This window comes from Coenobita brevimanus, chromosome 16 (assembly GCF_032717465.1).
Source record: "Coenobita brevimanus isolate Jiangsu-jjx chromosome 16, ASM3271746v2, whole genome shotgun sequence".
Taxonomy (NCBI): Eukaryota; Metazoa; Arthropoda; class Malacostraca; order Decapoda; family Coenobitidae; genus Coenobita; species Coenobita brevimanus.
In genome coordinates this window covers 26,944,149-26,964,309 of record NC_136969.1, presented here as the reverse complement: position 1 = coordinate 26,964,309, position 20,161 = coordinate 26,944,149, and the positions used below count along the sequence as shown (strand labels likewise).

The window sequence follows — 20,161 nt, the reverse complement described above, 5'->3', positions numbered from 1 at the left end:
ATACATGTAACTGGAAAATGGCACCGGGATACGTATTACAGGGCCACAGACGGAAAATTATGAACATGCAAAGAAAACGATGCTACTGGATACATCATAACGTGCAATATTATAAACCTTCAAATGCCAACATAGAAATTTCTAAACCACATCACCTCTGAATTTTTAAGCTTTGATAAAATGATGTCCGATGATCCATTACAACAGGTGGAAATGTCAGGTGGGAGAAAGATACAGGTTAGTTTGAATTCTTTATTTTCTTTAACGTTTTGCGCTACACAGAACGCATCTTCAGGTTGTGTGTGACCCAAAATATTAGAGCAAATAAAGAATTCCAGCTCTACCCTGCATCTCTCCCATCCAACAACGACGTCCTTTTATAATCTATTCTTGCTACCTCTCCATAACTGTCCTGTATTCATCTTCGGAAACACCTCTTGAACTGAAGGGATTTAGGGAGGTTGTACCTGATTCCTACAGTTCATAAAGTCTCTCCTCAGCTGAATTAATTTTTGTGGCAAGTAAATAAAAATAAAGAAGACATCCTCATGCTCAAGAGGTGGCCACAAACAAATCACTTCCACACTGCCCTGCCCTGTCAATTGGCTGCCCTCCCCACAACTCACACCCTCTCTCCTATCTCTCCACTCCATCTTTCAATCTCATCCTTGGTCTCCCTAACAATGCAACTATAAGGTGCACTCTAATAACAGTGCTACCAAGCTGCCAGAATAAGCCGTCTTCAACATAGGGGGCTTACCAGAAACCCACAAACTGTAAACATAATATGGAGTTACTCAGGATAAACTCAAAATACAACTTGAGAACTACTGTATTACAGCTACAACTACAGCTTACAATACACACGTGGTACATTCTATAAAATAATTGAAAAAAAAAAATGCAGGGTGAGTAAAAAAAAATCTGGAAACACAGAGGGCAAAATATTATAGCTTTTCCCTTTGCACACTTTTGGTAACATGTAAGAAAAAAGGAGAGGGGGCGGAAAAAAAAAAAAGCACAATACAGCACAATGCAGTACGATACATACTGTATAACACAACACAACTGTACACTGAAGATATCCTGTGATGTGCCCTTTCCTTTAGTTTCCAGGCCTCTGAGTTTCCCTGCGCAGTCACCTTTCCATACACGCAAGGAATACATTACAAACTTGTCCGTGAATGGAAAAAAATCCGCAAAAAATAAACACCCCAACAAAACGGCCTCCATGGTTGTACTTTAACTACTTCTACGAGAAACAAAAAACTAGTGCAATTTGGTATCTTTAAGAGAGCTAAAACCTACAGTTAAAGTAAGCCTGACTGCCAGCTTCACTCCAACACCTCCAGGATGCTCATGTTGTTGCCCTTTCTTCTATTCTTTAGATGTGCCTGTGAAGAAAAAAAATGTATATATAAATTCTAAACTCTCAAAAGCACACAAAATTTTTCAGGTGACTCTGCTAACCTAAATTAAATGATTTGGTGGTACCCTGATTAAAATGAAAGATATGTTATTGTGTTGAAACAGCACAAGAAAAATACGATGATGCCCTCAAGTTGAAGGGAAAAATCATATATTTCATCATCATCATCATCATTAATGGGCCACATTCCCATCCAGTCACCATTCAACCCTCTGGAATCCTGACTCCATCTCACAGGCATCAACATCAACATTTATGCACTTCACACCAGCTATCAGCTTGAGTCAATCCATTAGCAATCACTTCACCGGGATAGAATAGGGGATACCAGCACTGATACTTCAATCTATCTATTTACCTATGTTATACTTACATGAATAATATCAACATAGGGTTCCCTTCCCAGCAAGTCGTAGCCAACACCCAGCAAGTGGAATATCGCTTTGTGGAACTCCTCACCACCAAATATAAACATGTTCATTCCAAGTTCCAGACCCATACCTGTGGACAGAAGTGCTGTGAAATACACAGGAACATAAAAACAACAACCAACTAGAAAGCACTCAGGGAGTGTATACATCTACCAATACCAATGCCATTAAAAAGATCCAGATCCAGATCCGTGGAGATATTGTGTAGAATACACAGGATCCAGACATGCCTCCAATTTAATCAACAGCTCCTTAACCCATGACCTACTCTTCCATAAATTTTATTGAAATTCATTGAGAGCTTTTGGAGATACTGTGCGAGATACTGTACATAGGATCTTGATCCTGATCTAGATTTGGACTGGCCCCAAAACAAATCATTTCTTTCTTGACCCATGGCCCACCCTTCCACAAAATTTCACTGAAATTGAGAACTTTTGGAGATATTGTGAGGGCAAACAGAGAAACATATGTGAGTATATAACCTCCTCCAACTTCGTTGGCGGAGGTAAAAATGAACTTAAACAAAAAATAAATATTTATATAAATAATAAACAAACAGCAAAAAACAAAGGAAGTTAAATAAGAAAAAAAATAAAAATGAAACAGGAAAAAGTAAGGAGAAATTAAAAATTAAAACAGGAGGATGTTAATCACGAAAAAAAGGATGTTCATTTCATTCACTCATCATCTAATCTAATTTCATCCCACTGGGAGAGCAGGAGCCTGGGGCTAGGCAAGTTGGCCCTGATGAGAGTGACCAGCCTCACTCAACCCTGAGTTGCATTATGTGAGCAACATACCCCAACCATCCCTTGGAAGTTAAGTTAAAGAAAAAAAGAAAGTTACAAAGAAACAAAAGATAAAAAGAAAGATAAAAAACAATGACAGCAATTAAACAGGTAAGTGGTTAATGTCTTTGGCCTGCAGATGTCTCTTTGAAGATGAATAAAATCATCTTACATTTGCCAGAATAATATATAAAAGACATTCCTGGAGAGATGGTTACAGAGACTGTTTCTAACCTTTACAGTTCAAGGATGTCTCACATCAGCTGAAGATCATCTGGTGTTAACCATATATAGTACAACCTTGATATAACAAACTAATTGGTACCAGACCCTTGACATTAAAGCTGAACACCATGCTGTTCTGTAATTTCCCAGGCATCGTGGCTTTTACCGAACAAAGACTGTTAAACATTAAATGCTGTTTGGCCGTACAGTCATACACAATAACATACAGCATGGTCTAAATGGGCCTTTATCTCAATAAATGCTCTGTTTATAGCCCCTCTCATGATGCTGGTCACCCAGAGACTGACGTGGCATTCTGCGGGATACAGAGGAGTGTGGATGTGTGCGTACATGCATGAGTGTGTAAGGACGCCACGCTGGTCAGTGTTTCCTGCATGCCCATTCTCTTACCAAACAAAATCTGTTAAATGAACATAATGTTCAGCAAGCTCAAGGTGATCATTAAAACTGAAATTAATTAAAAGAGGGTTTGGTATATCGAGAGTTTACTGTATACTTAAAAAGACATCCGTGAGATGAAGAGGTTCAGTGTTGTATAAAAATATTATAACAAGTGGCAAAGATAATATAAACAGTGACAAACTCAAAGCAAAGAACTCACCATAATCTCCCTCGTCATATGCAAACTGGACATTGGTGATTAGCTCCTGGATGTCATCAAAGTTCCTGGTCCTCTCCTCCTCTGTCTTGGAATCCCTTACCTTCTGGAACATCTTGCGCAGGTTTGCTGTAACAAGGATGACATGTATGGTCAGTTTTATTTATCTGCTAGTCACTGCTGCGAAAGAGTACTTGTAAATACTGCCACACCGATCAAAGGCTTAACAATGCCAGTACGGTACTTGGACAGGGTCTAATATATACCACTTTATTACACTCTTTAATCTAATGTGATATTGTATTTATTACATTCCTGCTATTCTAATAAGATTTTATTTAGCTTAGAAAATATTTGAAAACTGGAAGATTTAAAAACAGAGCTCAATAACCCCTTCACAACAGCATTCCTACTAAATCTAATTATATTCATTTGGTAGTAGCTTGACTTCAAATGAGAAATACATCAAAGGACTAAAGTTTTTTCTATATATAATAAGTTATTGTATCAAACAAAAATAATAACAGAGTTCACTACTGATAACCATACTACAAAAGTAAATACATACATCATCATAATCATTACCCTAACCTTCTCTCTCTCTCTCTCACACACACACACACACACACACACACACACACACACACACACACACAAAACCACACAAAACAGTAGCAGCACTGGTAATCAACATTCATGAGAGAGAATGCCTCAAACAATGTAAGTAATATCTCCATCCATTCTGCTTACCATTAGTTTCTGGGATCTCTCTGTAGCCGACATCATTATGAACTGGTACAACAATGCCTGCTGCATGGAATGTGTTGGATACAACTTTTTTCTTCCTGCGCTTCATGTTGGGAGTCACAGCTTCCAAGGAGTAGTCGTGGCTCTTGGCATACGACTCAATTTCCCTGTACAGCCGCTGGAGGGGCATTTTCTTAAAGGGGTTCTCTTCCTTCATCCGCTGATTTAAGTACGAGCTGCAATGCAGAGCAAGAACTTCATCATCATCACCATCCATAACTCTTTTCCCACCTTTGGACAGAGTAGAGTGGAGTCCAGAGAACCAAGAAGAAAAAAAAATGATGACAAAGAAAACCTAAATGAAGTCCGCTCATTTGAAATGGCCACACTCTCATATATTCATTTTCAATAATTTGTAACTGCAATCATACCCTCAGTCAAAACTAACAATAAAAGATATTACCAAATTAAGGGGATCAAACCAACTAGCCTGGGGATGTCTGTTTCATTTTATTCCATCTCCTCACACTTTTATTCACCACAGACAAGACTTTCTGAACTGAAGGAGTTAGATACAACCTTAGTAAGTGCCCTCAAAATGAGAACCTTTCCTAAAATGAATCAATTCTTCTGTGCGCAACAAGAATTAACTAATTTGGAAGTTGCCAAAATTCAATCAGGTAACAGTAAAAAGGAAATCCAAAATGACATCTTACAATGAGAATGCAAGTGTATTATTAAAACTGAGTAATGACATGGACAAGCTCCCTCCTTTTTTTTTTTTTTTTTTTTTTTTTTAAAGGCATGTGATGATGATACATGTTTGACATTTCTGTACTGTTGCTGACTATTTTCTGTGGTGCTGGATGCAGGCTGACCATCAACTAAACATCACACAGTTCTTTGCAATAACATAAAAAACTGGGGGCTTGATTACAACTTTCCTCATTTAGTTTTCCTAATACAGTAAATTCATTATTGTCTGACTCACCAAACTGCTGCAAATATGTTTTCTCCGAGTGGTTTGATATTGCCTGGCTTGTCGTTAGACATGGAGGCCACAAAGACAGGCATGTGGAAAGGGTCGTCTCGGTAATAACCAATGTGGTATTCATTCTCATCACCCGCTATCACAGTCTGGGGAAGGGAAATAAAATCAGTTTCTTCCAAGCCATGGGTTCAAGAAATATTACCTACATAATATAAATCGACATTCCACATTCCTAACATACAGTATATATACACCTTTAAACCCTGCAAGGTGGATGGAACACTTTGGGAATTCATTATGGTTTCTTCCAGCCAATTTCATTCAAGTGAGGGAGGCACCCAAGTCAAAAGAATTAATCAATTGGCTGTGTTGAGTGCCCCCAGGCTTGAATAAATCATCTTGGCCTTATCTTCAACAACTGCTAAACTCGGCACCATGACATTAGTTGTAATACAGTACCCCTTCTGTTGGTCTGTTTGAGGTCAATAAAAAAATCACCTGGTGTTAGAGAGAATAAAATCAACATTATTTCTTTATATCCAACACCAGAAGACAATCTGAATCTGCATAAGGATGAATTTTCTAACTGGAAGGGTTTAGCTGCAAATAAGCCCTTCGTTACCAAAGTCCCTAAGTCGAAAAAAAAACAATAATGGTAGCATGAGTACAGTGAAAAAGACATCATCACAGTGACAAGGTAAATATAAAAAAGCTACGAATGTAATATAAACGCACCATAAATTCAGGTGGATCATAATAGTATCTCCAATGACAGACATAGCTGGACACTCGCCGGGCCTTGAGTTGCTTCAGTTTGCCAGTCAACACATCATAGGGGCCAACCAGGGTCAGACCAGCCTTTTTGAGTGCCTCTGTGGGATGGGATGTTTATATATGTGTAATCCAGTAAAAGTGGGTAACTGCAAACTATCTATCTATCTATCTATTGCCAGACGCCTCAATCCCGTTTGGGGTGGCCACAAACAAATCGCCTCCAAGTCGCCCTGTCCCCCGCCATTTCACTGCCCTCCTCCCAACTCACACCCCCCTTTCTCATATACCTCTCCACCCCATCCCTCCATCTCATCCTCGGCCTCCCCCTCCCTCTTCCCCCCTCCACCTCACTCACATACACTCTCTTCGTCAGTCTTTCACCCTCCATCCTCTCCACATGGCCAAACCACCTCAGTGTGGTCCTCATAACGCTTCCTATCACATCCACATCAACACCACAACGCTCCTTTATATCCGCATTCGTCAGCCTGTCTCTCCATGTGACTCCACAGGCTCCTCTTAAATAACTCATTTCCACTGCCCTCACTCTTGACCTGTGTCCTTCCAACAACGTCCAAGCTTCACTTCCATACGTTAGAGTTGGTATCACAATACTGTCATGTAGTAACTTTTTCACTTCCATGCTCACTTCCCTGTTTCTTATCACTGCTTTCAAAGAACCAGCAACCTTTCTTCCCTGCTGTACCCTTTCAAGCACTTCACCCTCCAAACCTCCATCCTTACTCATCACACTACCCAAGTACTTAAACGCACTCACATTTTCCAATTCCTCACCATCCAACCTCGCTATACATTCACTGACTTCACCTCTCTCAAAGACCATCACTTTACTCTTCCCTACATTCACCTTTAGAGTCCGTTTCTTACACACTCTCCCAAACTCATCCACCAAGCCTTGCAGCTCCCCATCGTCTTCACTCAACAACAAAGTATCATCTGCAAACAGTACAGGGAGTTTCCAAACACTATCCTCTCTCACCAGGGCCACTCCAACATCCACTACCCTACTTTGTACCTCTTTTATTACCCCATCCATGTACAGATTGAACAACCATGGAGACATGACACATCCCTGTTTCAAACCAACTTTCAAAGAGAAAAATTCACTTAGTTCACCATCCACACGCACTGCAGCCTTCGCACCATCGTACATACTCTTCACAGCATTCAACAACTTCCCATCTACTCCATATATTCTTAACACTTTCCACAATCCTTGTCTATCCACCCTGTCATATGCTTTCTCCAAATCCATGAAAGCCGCATACAACTTCTTTCCCTTCTCTAGAAACTTTTCCACTAAAGATCTAAGAATGAATATCTGATCTACACAACCTCTTCCCTTCCTAAAGCCTCCCTGTTCTTCTCCAACTAATTTCTCTGTTCTTTCTCTAACTCTGTCAATAAGTATCCTACCATACACTTTTCCTATTATACTAAGAAGACAAATGCCCCTATGATTACCACACACTTCTTTTTCCCCTTTTCCTTTGTATAAGGGAATAATTATACCTGACTTCCAATCCTCCGGGACTCTACCTTCCTCCCAGGCCAATCTGCACATCTTCCACATCCATTCTACTACTATCTCTCCCCATGCTTCAGCATTTCACCACACACTCCATCAATTCCTGGGGCTTTCCCAGATTTAACTTTCTTCATTGCTTCCACAACTTCTATCCTACTGATTTCTTCCTGTCTTCTCACCTCCCTCCTTCTCCCAGCCATTCCCCAACCACTTATAGTCGCATTACTTCCATCCTCTACGTTCAACAATTCCTTAAAGTGTTCTCTCCATCTGCTCACTTTTTCTCCCTTCTCCACTAGTAATCTACCATTTTTATCTTTCACTCCCCTGCTAACTTCACTTCCACCCTGCCTTACTCTTTTCACCTCTTTCCAGAACATTTTCTTACAGTCCCTCCACTTTACACTCAAATTCCTTCCAAATTCCTCATCCACTCTCTTCTTACTCTCTCTTACTAATCTTTTCACCTCTCTCTTTCTTTCTACATATAACTCTCTCTTCCGCCTCTCAACTTCTTCCACGCCCCTATTTCTCATCCATTCATTGTATTTCTTCTTCTTTTGTGCCACAGCCTGTTTCACCTCTGCAGTCCACCACGCTGTTCCTTGCACCCCCCTCCGTCTTCTCTTCCTTCCACACACCACATCACATGCTGCACATATTTCTTTTGTAAATATCCTTCACACACCTTCCACGTCTCCCATCTGCTCCAATTCATATTTGCCCAATCGTTCCTCCACTTCTCTCTTATACTCTGCCTTTTTCTCATCCTCTTGTAACCTTTCCACTCTCCTTGCAACTACTCCTTCCTCTCGTCTTTCCCTTCTTCTACTCCTCCATCTTACTTGAATTTTAATTCTGGCCACCACCAAGTAGTGGTCAGAAAGTAACTGCAAACACTTAAAATAAATCTGACTGCAAATTCAAACATCCTACAAAACACTTCATGATATGGCACAGACGGAATGACTCATAAGAAGCTGTTTCATCATTTATTTTCTATTTAGCAAAAAATAAATAAACAAAAATAATATCATCCAAACCTCTTTTCCCACCGAAGGAAAAAAAAAAAAAAAAGACTATGTATGGTTAAATTATGGACCTCTATCCTAAAAAAGAAAAAAAAGAGATCAGGACGATGACGAATACTATGAATCTTACCCTCAGGCTTGTCTTTATCAATTTTGGAGCAGCATTCCCACAGATCAAAGAAGTCTTCCGGCATCTCCAAGAGGAATTTCTGTTCAATACTGTACTTGAGGTTGGCTGGTGAGTCCTGTACAATGTAGTCCTGGCCTAGTGTGTCTTCTGGGGCTTCCTCGGACTCTTCTGTACCTTCCTTGCCTATGGAGGAAGTTGAGAGGAGCAACTATAGTAGGTTTGTCTTTTACCTGATGGAACTGGACCACTCTCAAAACTTGTATAGAGTACTTAAGTTAATTACAGCTGCAAGAAATCGGATGAGCCCTTGGTATGAGGTATCAATGAGTCCCCTTTTTACTAGTCAAATACAATCCTTCAGTTTTCATTCACTTGTTCCTCAACTTTGCTAAAAGGCGTTACAGGTCTCTGTTTTGGTTATAAGGAAGAAACACGCTCCTGTTGTATGAAAAACACATTCTTGACATAATGAGTACTTATAATTGAGTGAGTTAAAGAACTGTACTGTACTCATCCATAAAACTGTGTGTGTGTGTGTGTGTGTGCAGACAGATATATACAGATAGACTGATTGACAGATACAGAAGGATACATAAGTTCTGGTATGATATGAACCCTCTAAAAACATCCTGTAAGCAGACCTAATGTGTGTATTTACATACTGTACATATATATATATATATATATATATATATGATGGCATTGTGATCCTTACCCTGACGTATGGAAGCGAGGTGTGGACCTTGCAAGAGGGGAACAAGTCAAGAGTGAGAGCAGTGGAAATGAGTTACTTGAGAGGAGCATGTGGAGTGACGTGGAGGGACAGGTTGACGAATGAAGAAGTGAAGGAACGTTGTGGGGTAGATGTGGATGTGGTTGAGAAGATTAGGAGAAATACACTGAGGTGGTTTGGACATGTGGAGAGAATGGAGAATGAAAGACTGACTAAGAGGGTGTATGTAGGTGAGGTGGAGGGAAGGAGGGAGGGGTAGACTGAGGATGAGGTGGAGGGATGGAGTTGAGAGGTATATGAGGGAGGGGGGGGTGAGTTGGGGGGAGGGTAGTCAAATGGTGGGTGACAGAGTGACTTGGAGGCGTTTTGTCTGCGGCCACCCTTTGCGGGATTAGGGCGTCGGGCTATAGATAGATAGACAGATATATATATATATATATACACACCAGGTATATACTGTATATAAAAAGACAGTGACAAAGAGAAACGCTGACATTAAGGCTCATCTGTATTCTGCTATTCTGCCCCCTCCTCCACCCTTCCTCCCTAATTTCTCTTCTCTTTTCCTCCTCCCTTCCTTTCACTTCTCTCTTAGTTTCTCTTCCTATTTAACACCTTTACAATAACAATTCTTATTTTTATTCTGTTCTTCCTATCTCCAAATGATATTGTCCTCTTACCTTCTGAATCTGCCTTCGTGCTGCTGGTTTTGGGAATTTTTGTCCTCAAATATGGCTGCCCTTCTTCTGTAAATAGATAAATGAATGATGTTAATGACTAAAGAGTAACTTCAATATCAATGGTTAGGCAGCTGTGGGTTGGAAATGGGGTTCATGTATAGCAGACTGCCGTGTCATCATCATCGTGAGCCTTTTTCCCACTCCAGACTGCGCAAGATGGGATTAAAAAAAAGAGGAGAGAGAGGGAGTGTATGAACTCAGGAGAACTATCATCATCACCATTATCAATCATCATAATCCTACTTAGATGTGGGAGCATTTCTTGGAGCATTTGGGTCAGGAAGTCAATCCTGAATGACTTTCACATGCACTGTCATTCACTCTTGCAAAACATTATGTGATGCTTCACTTTAGCAATGCCCCATAGGCTCCCATATCTATCTCGTATGATCCAAAAGACAACGAAAGAGAAAGTTTTAAAAAATGAGGACTCTGCATTCATAATCAAAAGTAGGGTCTACAAAACAAGGAAGGAGGAAGTGTAAAAGTGGGAGAACAATCAACTTTCCTTTACTCACCTTCCTCAAGCTTGCTCAGGTCTAACTTTGAGGACTGTTCCTTAATTTCTGGCACAACAGCATCATCGCTCTGACTTGTGTCTGTCGTGTCGCTGTTGTCTCTCCGTAGTTTCTTCGCCGCACTTTGTACCTGAAATAAATGTAGAGATAACAATTGGACACCTGGTGGTCTAGTAGGCTGTGGCACTCCAACCAGATATGGCGAAAAATGCTTAAATCCAAGGGAAGTTAGTGTTTATTGTTTGCATGATAAAGATGAAGTACTACCATCATAATTTCCCCAACTCTTTCTCCCACCTAAGACAGGATGAGGTAGAATCCAGACATAACATAAAAAAATTAAAAAGTGTGAGGACTATTCTAACAGCATGCCAAATTAAATAGGCCACACCATCATCCATATAGTATATCTTTTAAGCACATGGACTCCTAACTCCATCAAACAAGCCTAACAAAACTGAGCTAAACAAGGTACAGTAAATGGTAATGCTAACAGCCTGTTCAGTGGAATCCCCTACAAGGTGTACAACACCAAGGCAACCTATCTATCTATCTATCTATTGCCAGACGCCTCAATCCCGTTTGGGGTGGTCACAAACAAATCACCTCCAAGTCGCCCTGTCCCCCGCCATTTCACTGCCCTGCTCCCAACTCACACACCCCTCTCTCATATACCTCTCCACCTCATCCCTCCATCTCATCCTCGGCCTCCCCCTCCCTCTTCCCCCCTCCACCTCACTCACATACACTCTCTTCGTCAGTCTTTCACCCTCCATCCTCTCCACATGGCCAAACCACCTCAGTGTGTTCCTCATAACGCTTCCTATCACATCCACATCAACACCACAACGCTCCTTTATATCCTCATTCGTCAGCCTGTCTCTCCACGTGACTCCACATGCTCCTCTTAAATAACTCATTTCCATTGCTCTCACTCTTGACTTGTGTCCTTCCAACAATGTCCAAGCTTCACTTCCGTACGTTAGAGTTGGTATCACAATACTGTCATGTAGTAACTTTTTCACTTCCATGCTCACTTCCCTGTTTCTTACCACTGCTTTCAAAGAACCAGCAACCTTTCTTCCCTGCTGTACCCTTTCAAGCACTTCACCCTCCAAACCTCCATCCTTACTCATCACACTACCCAAGTACTTAAACGTACTCACATTTTCCAATTCCTCACCATCCAACCTCGCTGTCCATTCACTGACTTCACCTCTCTCAAACACCATCACTTTACTCTTCCCTACATTCACCTTTAGATTCCGTTTCTTACACACTCTCCCAAACTCATCCACCAAGCCTTGCAGCTCCCCTTCGTCTTCACTCAACAACACAGTATCATCTGCAAACAACAGTACAGGGAGTTTCCAAACACTATCCTCTCTCACCAGGGCCACTCCAACATCCACTACCCTACCTTGTACCTCTTTTATTACCCCATCCATGTACAGATTGAACAACCATGGAGACATGACACATCCCTGTTTCAAACCAACTTTCAAAGAGAAAAAATCACTTAGTTCACCATCCACACGCACTGCAGCCTTTGCACCATCGTACATACTCTTCACAGCATTCAACAACTTCCCATCTACTCCATATATTCTTAACACTTTCCACAATCCTTGTCAATCCTCCCTGTCATATGCTTTCTCCAAATCCATGAAGAGAGATAGATGAATGACAATGATATCTCAATACAAATGCTAATCAAAATTCAGGATTATTACTAATGAATGCATCTCATACCTCAAAATAATACAAAACTAACTAAAAATTTAATCTTGTTCCTCATCAATACAACTTACATATAAGAGTAACGTGAAAACTAATAAAAACTTAATACAAGTTCTCGTGAATGCAAATCATATTACAAAATACAAAAAAAAAAAAAAAAATAGGTACCAGTACCGGTAATTGTCCTTTGTGATGAACAAAGTTCAAACAAAAATTCTTCAAAAGTGTGGCTGATAAACACAAAAAATTACTCGTCTTTGATCATCAAGTTATGCAGTAACTTTCCCTCGTGTGAAAATCAGGTCGTGCAGTAACTCTCCTTTGTATGAAAATCAGGTTACAAACTCTCCCTCGTATGAAAATCAGGTTGGGAAGTAACTCTCCTTTGTATGAAAATTGGGTTATGCACAACTCTCCCTCATATGGAAATTGGGTTGTTCAGTAACTCTTTCTCATATGAAAATCGGGTTATGCAGTAGCTCTCTCTCTCATGATACTTTGGCTATGCAGTAACTCTCCCTCATACAATAATTAAATTGTGCAGTAATGCTCCCATGTAAAACCACTGGAGTTCTTCCTATGCTACAGTTCATATAGCACCTAAATATTAACATAACAATTTTCTTTATTACAAATATGTGCACCCTCAAATTGAAAATTTAATGTTAAAAATGCAGACCATCAAAAATTACCTTAGGCTACCTTACCACAGTGACACTGGTTACAAAAATGGCTGCACAATTTAACTTTATTGTCATCAAAAGAATATATAAAAAACGCTTTACATTCACTACAAATGTGGGAACATTGCTTATGAACACCTAAAGTTCATTTAGAAAACAAGAAAAACTCAGACGGTCACCTCCTCCTCTCGGGTTTTCTCATCTTCTTTTTCTTCTTGTACCTTCCTCTTGGGTGGATGCTTAAACCTCTTATGATGCCGTGGGTTCTTCTGGTAGCACTCTTCACCGTATTTACAGGCAGTACGGGAGTCATTTTGATAAACCTCCCAAGCGTCGTCACTGCAGCCCGCCATTTCCTCGGCTCTTCTCCTTCTTCCCTCCTTAGTGTCGCTTCTGCCCTCGCCCACATGTAAACAAACACCTACGTACCTTACCCTTACAAACTGACGTACGATTCGTTCCCTAATTTCACACTTTTTCGAGTCTCCAGCAACCCATTCTCAGGTGGGCAAAAAGTCAAGATGATGCCAATGATGATTATGGTACGCAGTCATATTTTGCCACTTGAAGTCAACCTTAGGTGAGTGGGTAAAACATTTTGATGATGATGATGATGATGATTTCACCTCGGCCCTTGTTATAATGATGAAATATATCTACATACTGAATTATTGCCTTCATTATGAAAATAGAGTAGTTGTAGTCTGACGCTACGTTTCCTCTTTTGGTATGGCAGCTGAGAGAGAGAGAGAGAGAGAGAGAGATATATATATATTAGGTGCTTGTTGAGAGAGATAAATTGAGGAGTGTAATGTCAAGATGAAGGACTGAAACCCTTCAGCCAGAGTACGTCATACTTTATTCTTGATACTACTTTACTTGTTCCACTTAAACTTGGCCTAAAAGTGCCATCTGTCCATTCTGAATGCTGAGACTTAACAGATTAACACTAGAATACGCTAATCACGATGAGGTGCTATGGAAAGGATGTAGAGCCCTAGCAATGTCTTTTTCCACGGAGCTATGTGAAGTAAGCTACAAAAGGACGATAATATTGACCATGTTAAGTTGAAAGAACTATAGAACATAAAGCCAGCCGCCAATAGGAGCTATGAAAAAGATGTAAAGCTATAATATTGTTTTTCTTGCCATTGATCTCTATGAATAAGCCACATAAGGACGAAAATCTGGACCAGGTTAAAGTGTAAGTCCTGAAGATGATTTTTAACTTAGGAAAGGGGTTAATGAAGGCTACATCTAACCCCTCTTGTGTCTCTCCTAAACTTAATGTTAATTTTTTGGTGAAAGCAGTAGAGTTAGAGATGATGTCGTCTAGCATGAAGGTGAGATTAAGTTAATGGGAAGGTGTTAATGTGTGTGTGTGTGTGTGTGTGTGTGTGTGTGTGTGTGTGTGTGTGTGTGTGTGTGTGTGTGTGTGTGTGTGTGTGTGTGTGTGCTTACGTCATTCTTACCAAGCTGCATTCTCAAGGACTGCGTAAGACTCATGGCCCGTCTTGTTATTAATTTATTTGTCGAATTATTTATTTATTTATTTATCTATCTATCTATCTGTTTATTCATTCATTCATTCATTTACCTACCTATTTATCTCATTCTTTGTCGTACACATCTCTAAAATTATGAATGTTCTTAGCACACACATCGTCTTCGGCTGGTTTCTGGAGTCATTTACCCTCACTGGAAACCATACTTCCTTACATGTGTGTGTGTGTGTGTGTGTGTGTGTGTGTGTGTGTGTGTGTGTGTGTGTGTGTGTGTGTGTGTGTGTGTGTTCTTACCTAATTGTTCTTACCTAATTGTATCTTTACAGGAATGAGTCAAGCTCGTACTGTCCCGTGTCTTAAACCATATTTATCGTACATATCCTTAAATTTCTGAATTGTTTTGGCACACACTATTTCATTCGGTAGTGCATTCCATTGATCAATTGCTCTGTTTGGGAAACTGAATTTCCTTACGTCTTTATCACCTCTCTTCTTATGCAGTTTTTTGCAGTGTCCTCTTGCTGATGCTTCTCCATATGTTAAGTGTGTGTGTTTGTGTGTGTGTGTGAAATACCCCATATTTGTAAGTTACCCGGATGTCAGCCACTGTGATGCTAATATTATGATTCACGTCTGACATCAACATTGTCTCTAGCGCCTACGCCGTGTTTTCAGAATTATAATGCTCATTGTGACACGCTCTCGCCCATTGTTATCTTCCGCTCCGTCTGACTATGCCACGCCCTGTTGTCCTTTCAATGTACCTATTTCAAAGCAGCTTTGTAGTTTTCGCTAACACGTCTTCTTTGGCTATTTGTTTTGCAATTACACCTCAGAGGTATATAAGAGAGGGGAGGGCAGCGAAATGGCAGGGAACAGGGAGACATGGAGGTGATTTACTTGTGGCCACCCCTTACGAGATTATCTGGCTGTACCGGTAGATGGAAATATTACGGTGCATTACGTAATATAAATCGCTTATTAAAAGGTCCCACGAAGCCTCCTATGCCACCAGTATCTTCCTCTATTGCTGTATCAAGACTAGCATAAACAGAACCAATATACTGTTATAAATCAAGATCATGAACCATACGTGCTCCCTACGTGTCAACAAGTGGGTTGGTGGAGGATTAGTGCCCCTCCCCATAAAATAAATAACTCAAAGTCAAATGGCCACCCCTTACGGGATTGTGGCGTCTGGCAATAGATCGATAGACAGATAATTTTCATATGCTCTTAAACTAACGCAGAATCAGTATATGCACTTTCCAATACACTCATCATCATCATTATTACTTCTACACTCACCATCATCATCACTACCACCATAATCCTCATCATTATCATCATCATCATCATCATCATTATTATTATTATTATTATTATTATTATTATTATTATCTCTACTGTCACCACCACCATCACCACCACTACCACCATAATCCTTCTCCTCATCATCATCATCATCATCATTATCATCATCATCATCATCAACACATTCACATACATTCTTACTCGAACTAAGTCACTCTATAACACATACATATCTCAGAACCCTAATTTGCACTCTTTCTCCTACGCAGTCTGTCAGTCATATATTCAAGAGCGATATGTTTTTCAAAGAATTCACATACTCTCTAGCTCGTACACACAATAACTCACTCCTCAACACACACACACACACACACACACACACTCGAGCGCAGTCAACTTCTTAAACATTACAAAATAGCCTAAATTCTTCAAACCACATTCAGTTATTCGAATGCACTCAACCTCTCACGCTTGCATCACAAAAATAAGTTAAAAATTGCTCAAAACGAAGGAAAAACACGAAATTTGTGGCAATCGTGGCGATAAAGTGCTCACGATTCAGACAAACTCTTTTACCACTCTGAGTAAACGGACTGGACAAAGTTTTCCTAGTGTGTGTGTGTGTGTGTGTGTGTGTGTGTGTGTGTGTGTGACAAACTGTGGTGGTGGTTGTGCAATATAACGATAATGAGCGGGCATTTCGTGGGAGATTGCGAGTGATGATGTTTGACTAGATGCATGTGTGTCTGTGTAGATTAATCTGTGTGCGGATTTGGTGAATAATGAAGCGTGTGTGTGTGTGTGTGTGTGTGTGTGTGTGTGTGTGTGTGTGTGTGTGTGTGTGTGTTATTACGTACACATGTAATGGACGCACCTGTGTGTGTGTGTGTGTGTGTGTGTGTGTGTGTGTGTGTGTGTGTGCTTTATTATGTAAACATGTAATGGATGCACCTGTGTGTGTGTGTGTGTGTGTGTGTGTGTGTGTGTGTGTGTGTGTGTGTGTGTGTGTGTGTGCACATAGTGACTACAGTTCAATGACTTCAGGCTATAAATGTGAGTCATGACTAAGCAAAAAAGATTACCGAAAAAAAAGAAAAAAGAAGAAGAAGGACGAATCTGGAACAATAACTTAAATAAAAAAAGATCAAGTAAAATAAATGACGAAAATAAATTAATAGAAAACAAATAAAAAAAAATCCACTGAAAAAATGAAATAAGGAAAAATTAAGTCCAGAATCAGCAAATACAAAATGGAAAATGATCAGAAGAAAGTAGGAAAAAGGAAACAGGAAGTGAACCGAGAATAAACAAAACAAGACTACGGAAGAAGACAATTTGGCCAAAAATGGAAATACGCAAACAGGAAATAATAAAAGAAAGATAATATATACGCAGAGAAGAATGTTTAAAAAAAAGTGAGAATCTGGGATACGTGAAATAAAATATAAAGATAGAATAAACGAGAAGGAGAGGAGAATAAAAACTAAAAAAAAAAATGTCGGAATAAAAAGGAGGAAAAAATTTAATGTCGAGTCATTTTTATATCTCTTAGGTTATCATTACACCCCCTCCCCCTCCAACACGCACTCACGCACGCACGCACACACACACACACACACACACACACACACACACACACACACACACACACACACAAAACCATACAGAAGACAGGATATGACGAGCCTGACTCAGTCCTACACACACACACACACACACACACACACACACACACACACACACACACACACTACACATCTCTTAACAAATTTTCCTGCTTTTATGTTTTACGATATTTTTTTTTAACCCAAAGCGCTAAAATTTTATCTTCGGTTGATGTCTCTCTCTCTCTCTCTCTCTCTCTCTCTCTCTCTCTCTCTCTCTCTCTCTCTCAAGGGATTAATGATTCTTTTTTTATTTCATGCATCCTGCTCTGGCCACAAATTTGAAAGCCCGTTCCATGAGACTCAGTAGCAGTCTTACCACTCATCTTCACATGTCACTACTTTGGCACTAACACCCACCTTACACCCTGAAATCATGCCAGGTCTGTCTCATACCGGACTGGTGTAGCTGGTATTAGTGGGCGTGTTTTGTATGTCGGTGGGAGATGGGATAAAACAGTAATGTATGACGAAATTCAAATCCTTAAACTGTTCGCTGAGACTCAAACTCGCCTCCATTAGATCAACAGGGCACATCTCTACGTGCTCGGCCTCCACCTCCCCCCATATCTAAGCTAAATTTATATATCACTGGACCCAAAGCGCTGGAGAGGGACGCCTTCACGTGGTGGCACTGATATGACTGGGTGGTGAGCTGCCCGGTGGTACAAACATCCCTCAGTCCCCTCCCAATCCCTCGGAAGGAAGATGTTGGACTGTGGTGGTGCAAGTTCAGCCTGCAGTCCACTGGGTTCACGTTCAGATGAGCATAGGGTTGCAACTACAACTACTACTAATACTACTACTAATGTGCTATTTTCACTTAAACCACCGTCACCTTTACCTCCACCACTACAACAACAACAACTACTACTACTACTACTACAACTAGGCCTACTACTACTACTACTACTATTATTACTATTACAACTACAACTAATACAACTAATAATCCATCTATCCATTTATTGCCAGACGCCTTAATCCCGTACGGAGTGGCCACAAACAAATCGCCTCCACGTCGCCCTGTACCCCGCCATTTCACTAATAATAATAATAATAATAATAATACAACTACTACTACTATTGGTTTTAAGATATTACAATCCTGCGTTTGGAAAATTTTCTCTCTGACTTTTTTTCCTATTTTTTCTGGACCAATAATTTTCTTTTATTCAATAAATATTTTCCTTTTTTCGAATTTCTTTTACGATGCCTCATTTCCTCTACTTTCTCATAATTTCTCTTTTTCTCGCCCTACACTTTTTTCCCAGTTTTCACTTTATTTTTTTTTTCCGTTTTTTTTCTGTGCTTAAGCGATTCTCTCTCTCTCTCTCTCTCTCTCTCTCTCTCTCTCTCTCTCTCTCTCTCTCTCTCTCTCTCTCTCTCTCTCTCTCTTGTAATACTTTCACATTAGACGCATGTTAAGGCAAGACTGAAGGTGAATGAGAGCACTGTTAGTCGAGGTTGGAATGTGTGTGTGTGTGTGTGTGTGTGTGTGTGTGTGTGTGTGTGTGTGTGTGTGTGTGTGTGTGTGTGTGTGTGTGTGTGTTTATTTATGGATGGATATGAGCTGCATATTTATTTGTGTGTGTGTGTGTGTGTGTGTGTGTGTGTGAGTGTGTGTGTACGAATATATGTGTGTAAGGGGGGTGGAACCTACCCTACACACACACACACACACACACACACACACACACACACGTCCTTCACTGCACAAACCTACGTCGCACACACCACCATAATAATGCACAGACCAGCACTTAACACGTTCCTGAGATTCAAGCACCATCCACTCACCATATGAACTCCATCAAAATCACATAAGTTACCCTGCATTCTGGGCTACTATAGTTTATTATTATTATTATTATTATTATTTGTGACTACTGAATGGTTGTGTGACCTGCAATGCGTGTGGGTTATAAGGCTGGCATGAGTCTCCTTGGTTACTATTCAAACTTTCACCTTGACTATCCCTGGCCATAATCTGAGCTGAAAGGGCATTGGAGACTTCGTTAGATTAAAAAAATATAAATTAATACTTACAAAAATAGTCTTAGTTTCAGTCTATCTATCTATTTATCATCTATCTATCTATCTATCTATCTATCCGTATATCTGTCTATATTGTATCTGTCTATCTATCTATCTACCTGTCTTCTATCTGTCTATTTATCTAGCTACTCCTCTTCTATCTATCTGTCTATTTATCTATTGATCTATCTTCTATATATTTGTCTATCTATCTATCTGTCAGTCTATGTCTGTCCTAATCTCGGAAATGGTGGCCACAAACAAATCACCTCCATGTCACCCTGTCCAACATCCACAGGTCACCTTCTCCACAGCTCACACCTCGTTCTCTCATACATACAGTACCTCTCCCCTTCCATCTCATCCTCGGCCTCCTCCTCCTCCCCCTCCCATCTTCAACTTTCTCACATACGCCCTTCTAGCCAGTATCTCATTCTCCATTCTCTCCACAAAATAACACTCGCACACTCCCAGTCAGTCTCTCATTCTCCATTCTCACAAAACAGCATT

General features: G+C 40.2%; 1 protein-coding gene across 2 annotated transcripts in view; it reads right to left on the bottom strand.

The window, feature by feature from the left end:
- Nucleotides 1-876: 876 nt before the first annotated feature.
- Nucleotides 877-20,161, bottom strand: part of LOC145390914 (histone PARylation factor 1-like) — a 37,437-nt gene continuing 18,152 nt past the window's right edge. The window contains exons 1-10 of one of the 2 annotated variants that reach the window (XM_080265646.1): nucleotides 13,311-13,484; nucleotides 10,709-10,838; nucleotides 10,131-10,196; nucleotides 8,718-8,900; nucleotides 5,969-6,105; nucleotides 5,234-5,379; nucleotides 4,246-4,478; nucleotides 3,499-3,624; nucleotides 1,803-1,930; nucleotides 877-1,394 (exon numbers count right to left, since the gene is read on the bottom strand). In XM_080265646.1, the coding sequence (XP_080121772.1) occupies nucleotides 1,335-1,394; nucleotides 1,803-1,930; nucleotides 3,499-3,624; nucleotides 4,246-4,478; nucleotides 5,234-5,379; nucleotides 5,969-6,105; nucleotides 8,718-8,900; nucleotides 10,131-10,196; nucleotides 10,709-10,838; nucleotides 13,311-13,484 (1,383 nt within the window). In that variant the 3' untranslated portion in view covers nucleotides 877-1,334. Of the gene's footprint in view, nucleotides 1,395-1,802; nucleotides 1,931-3,498; nucleotides 3,625-4,245; nucleotides 4,479-5,233; nucleotides 5,380-5,968; nucleotides 6,106-8,717; nucleotides 8,901-10,130; nucleotides 10,197-10,708; nucleotides 10,839-13,310; nucleotides 13,485-20,161 lie in introns of those variants that run through there. The other variant, XM_080265647.1, reaches the window with a different exon arrangement.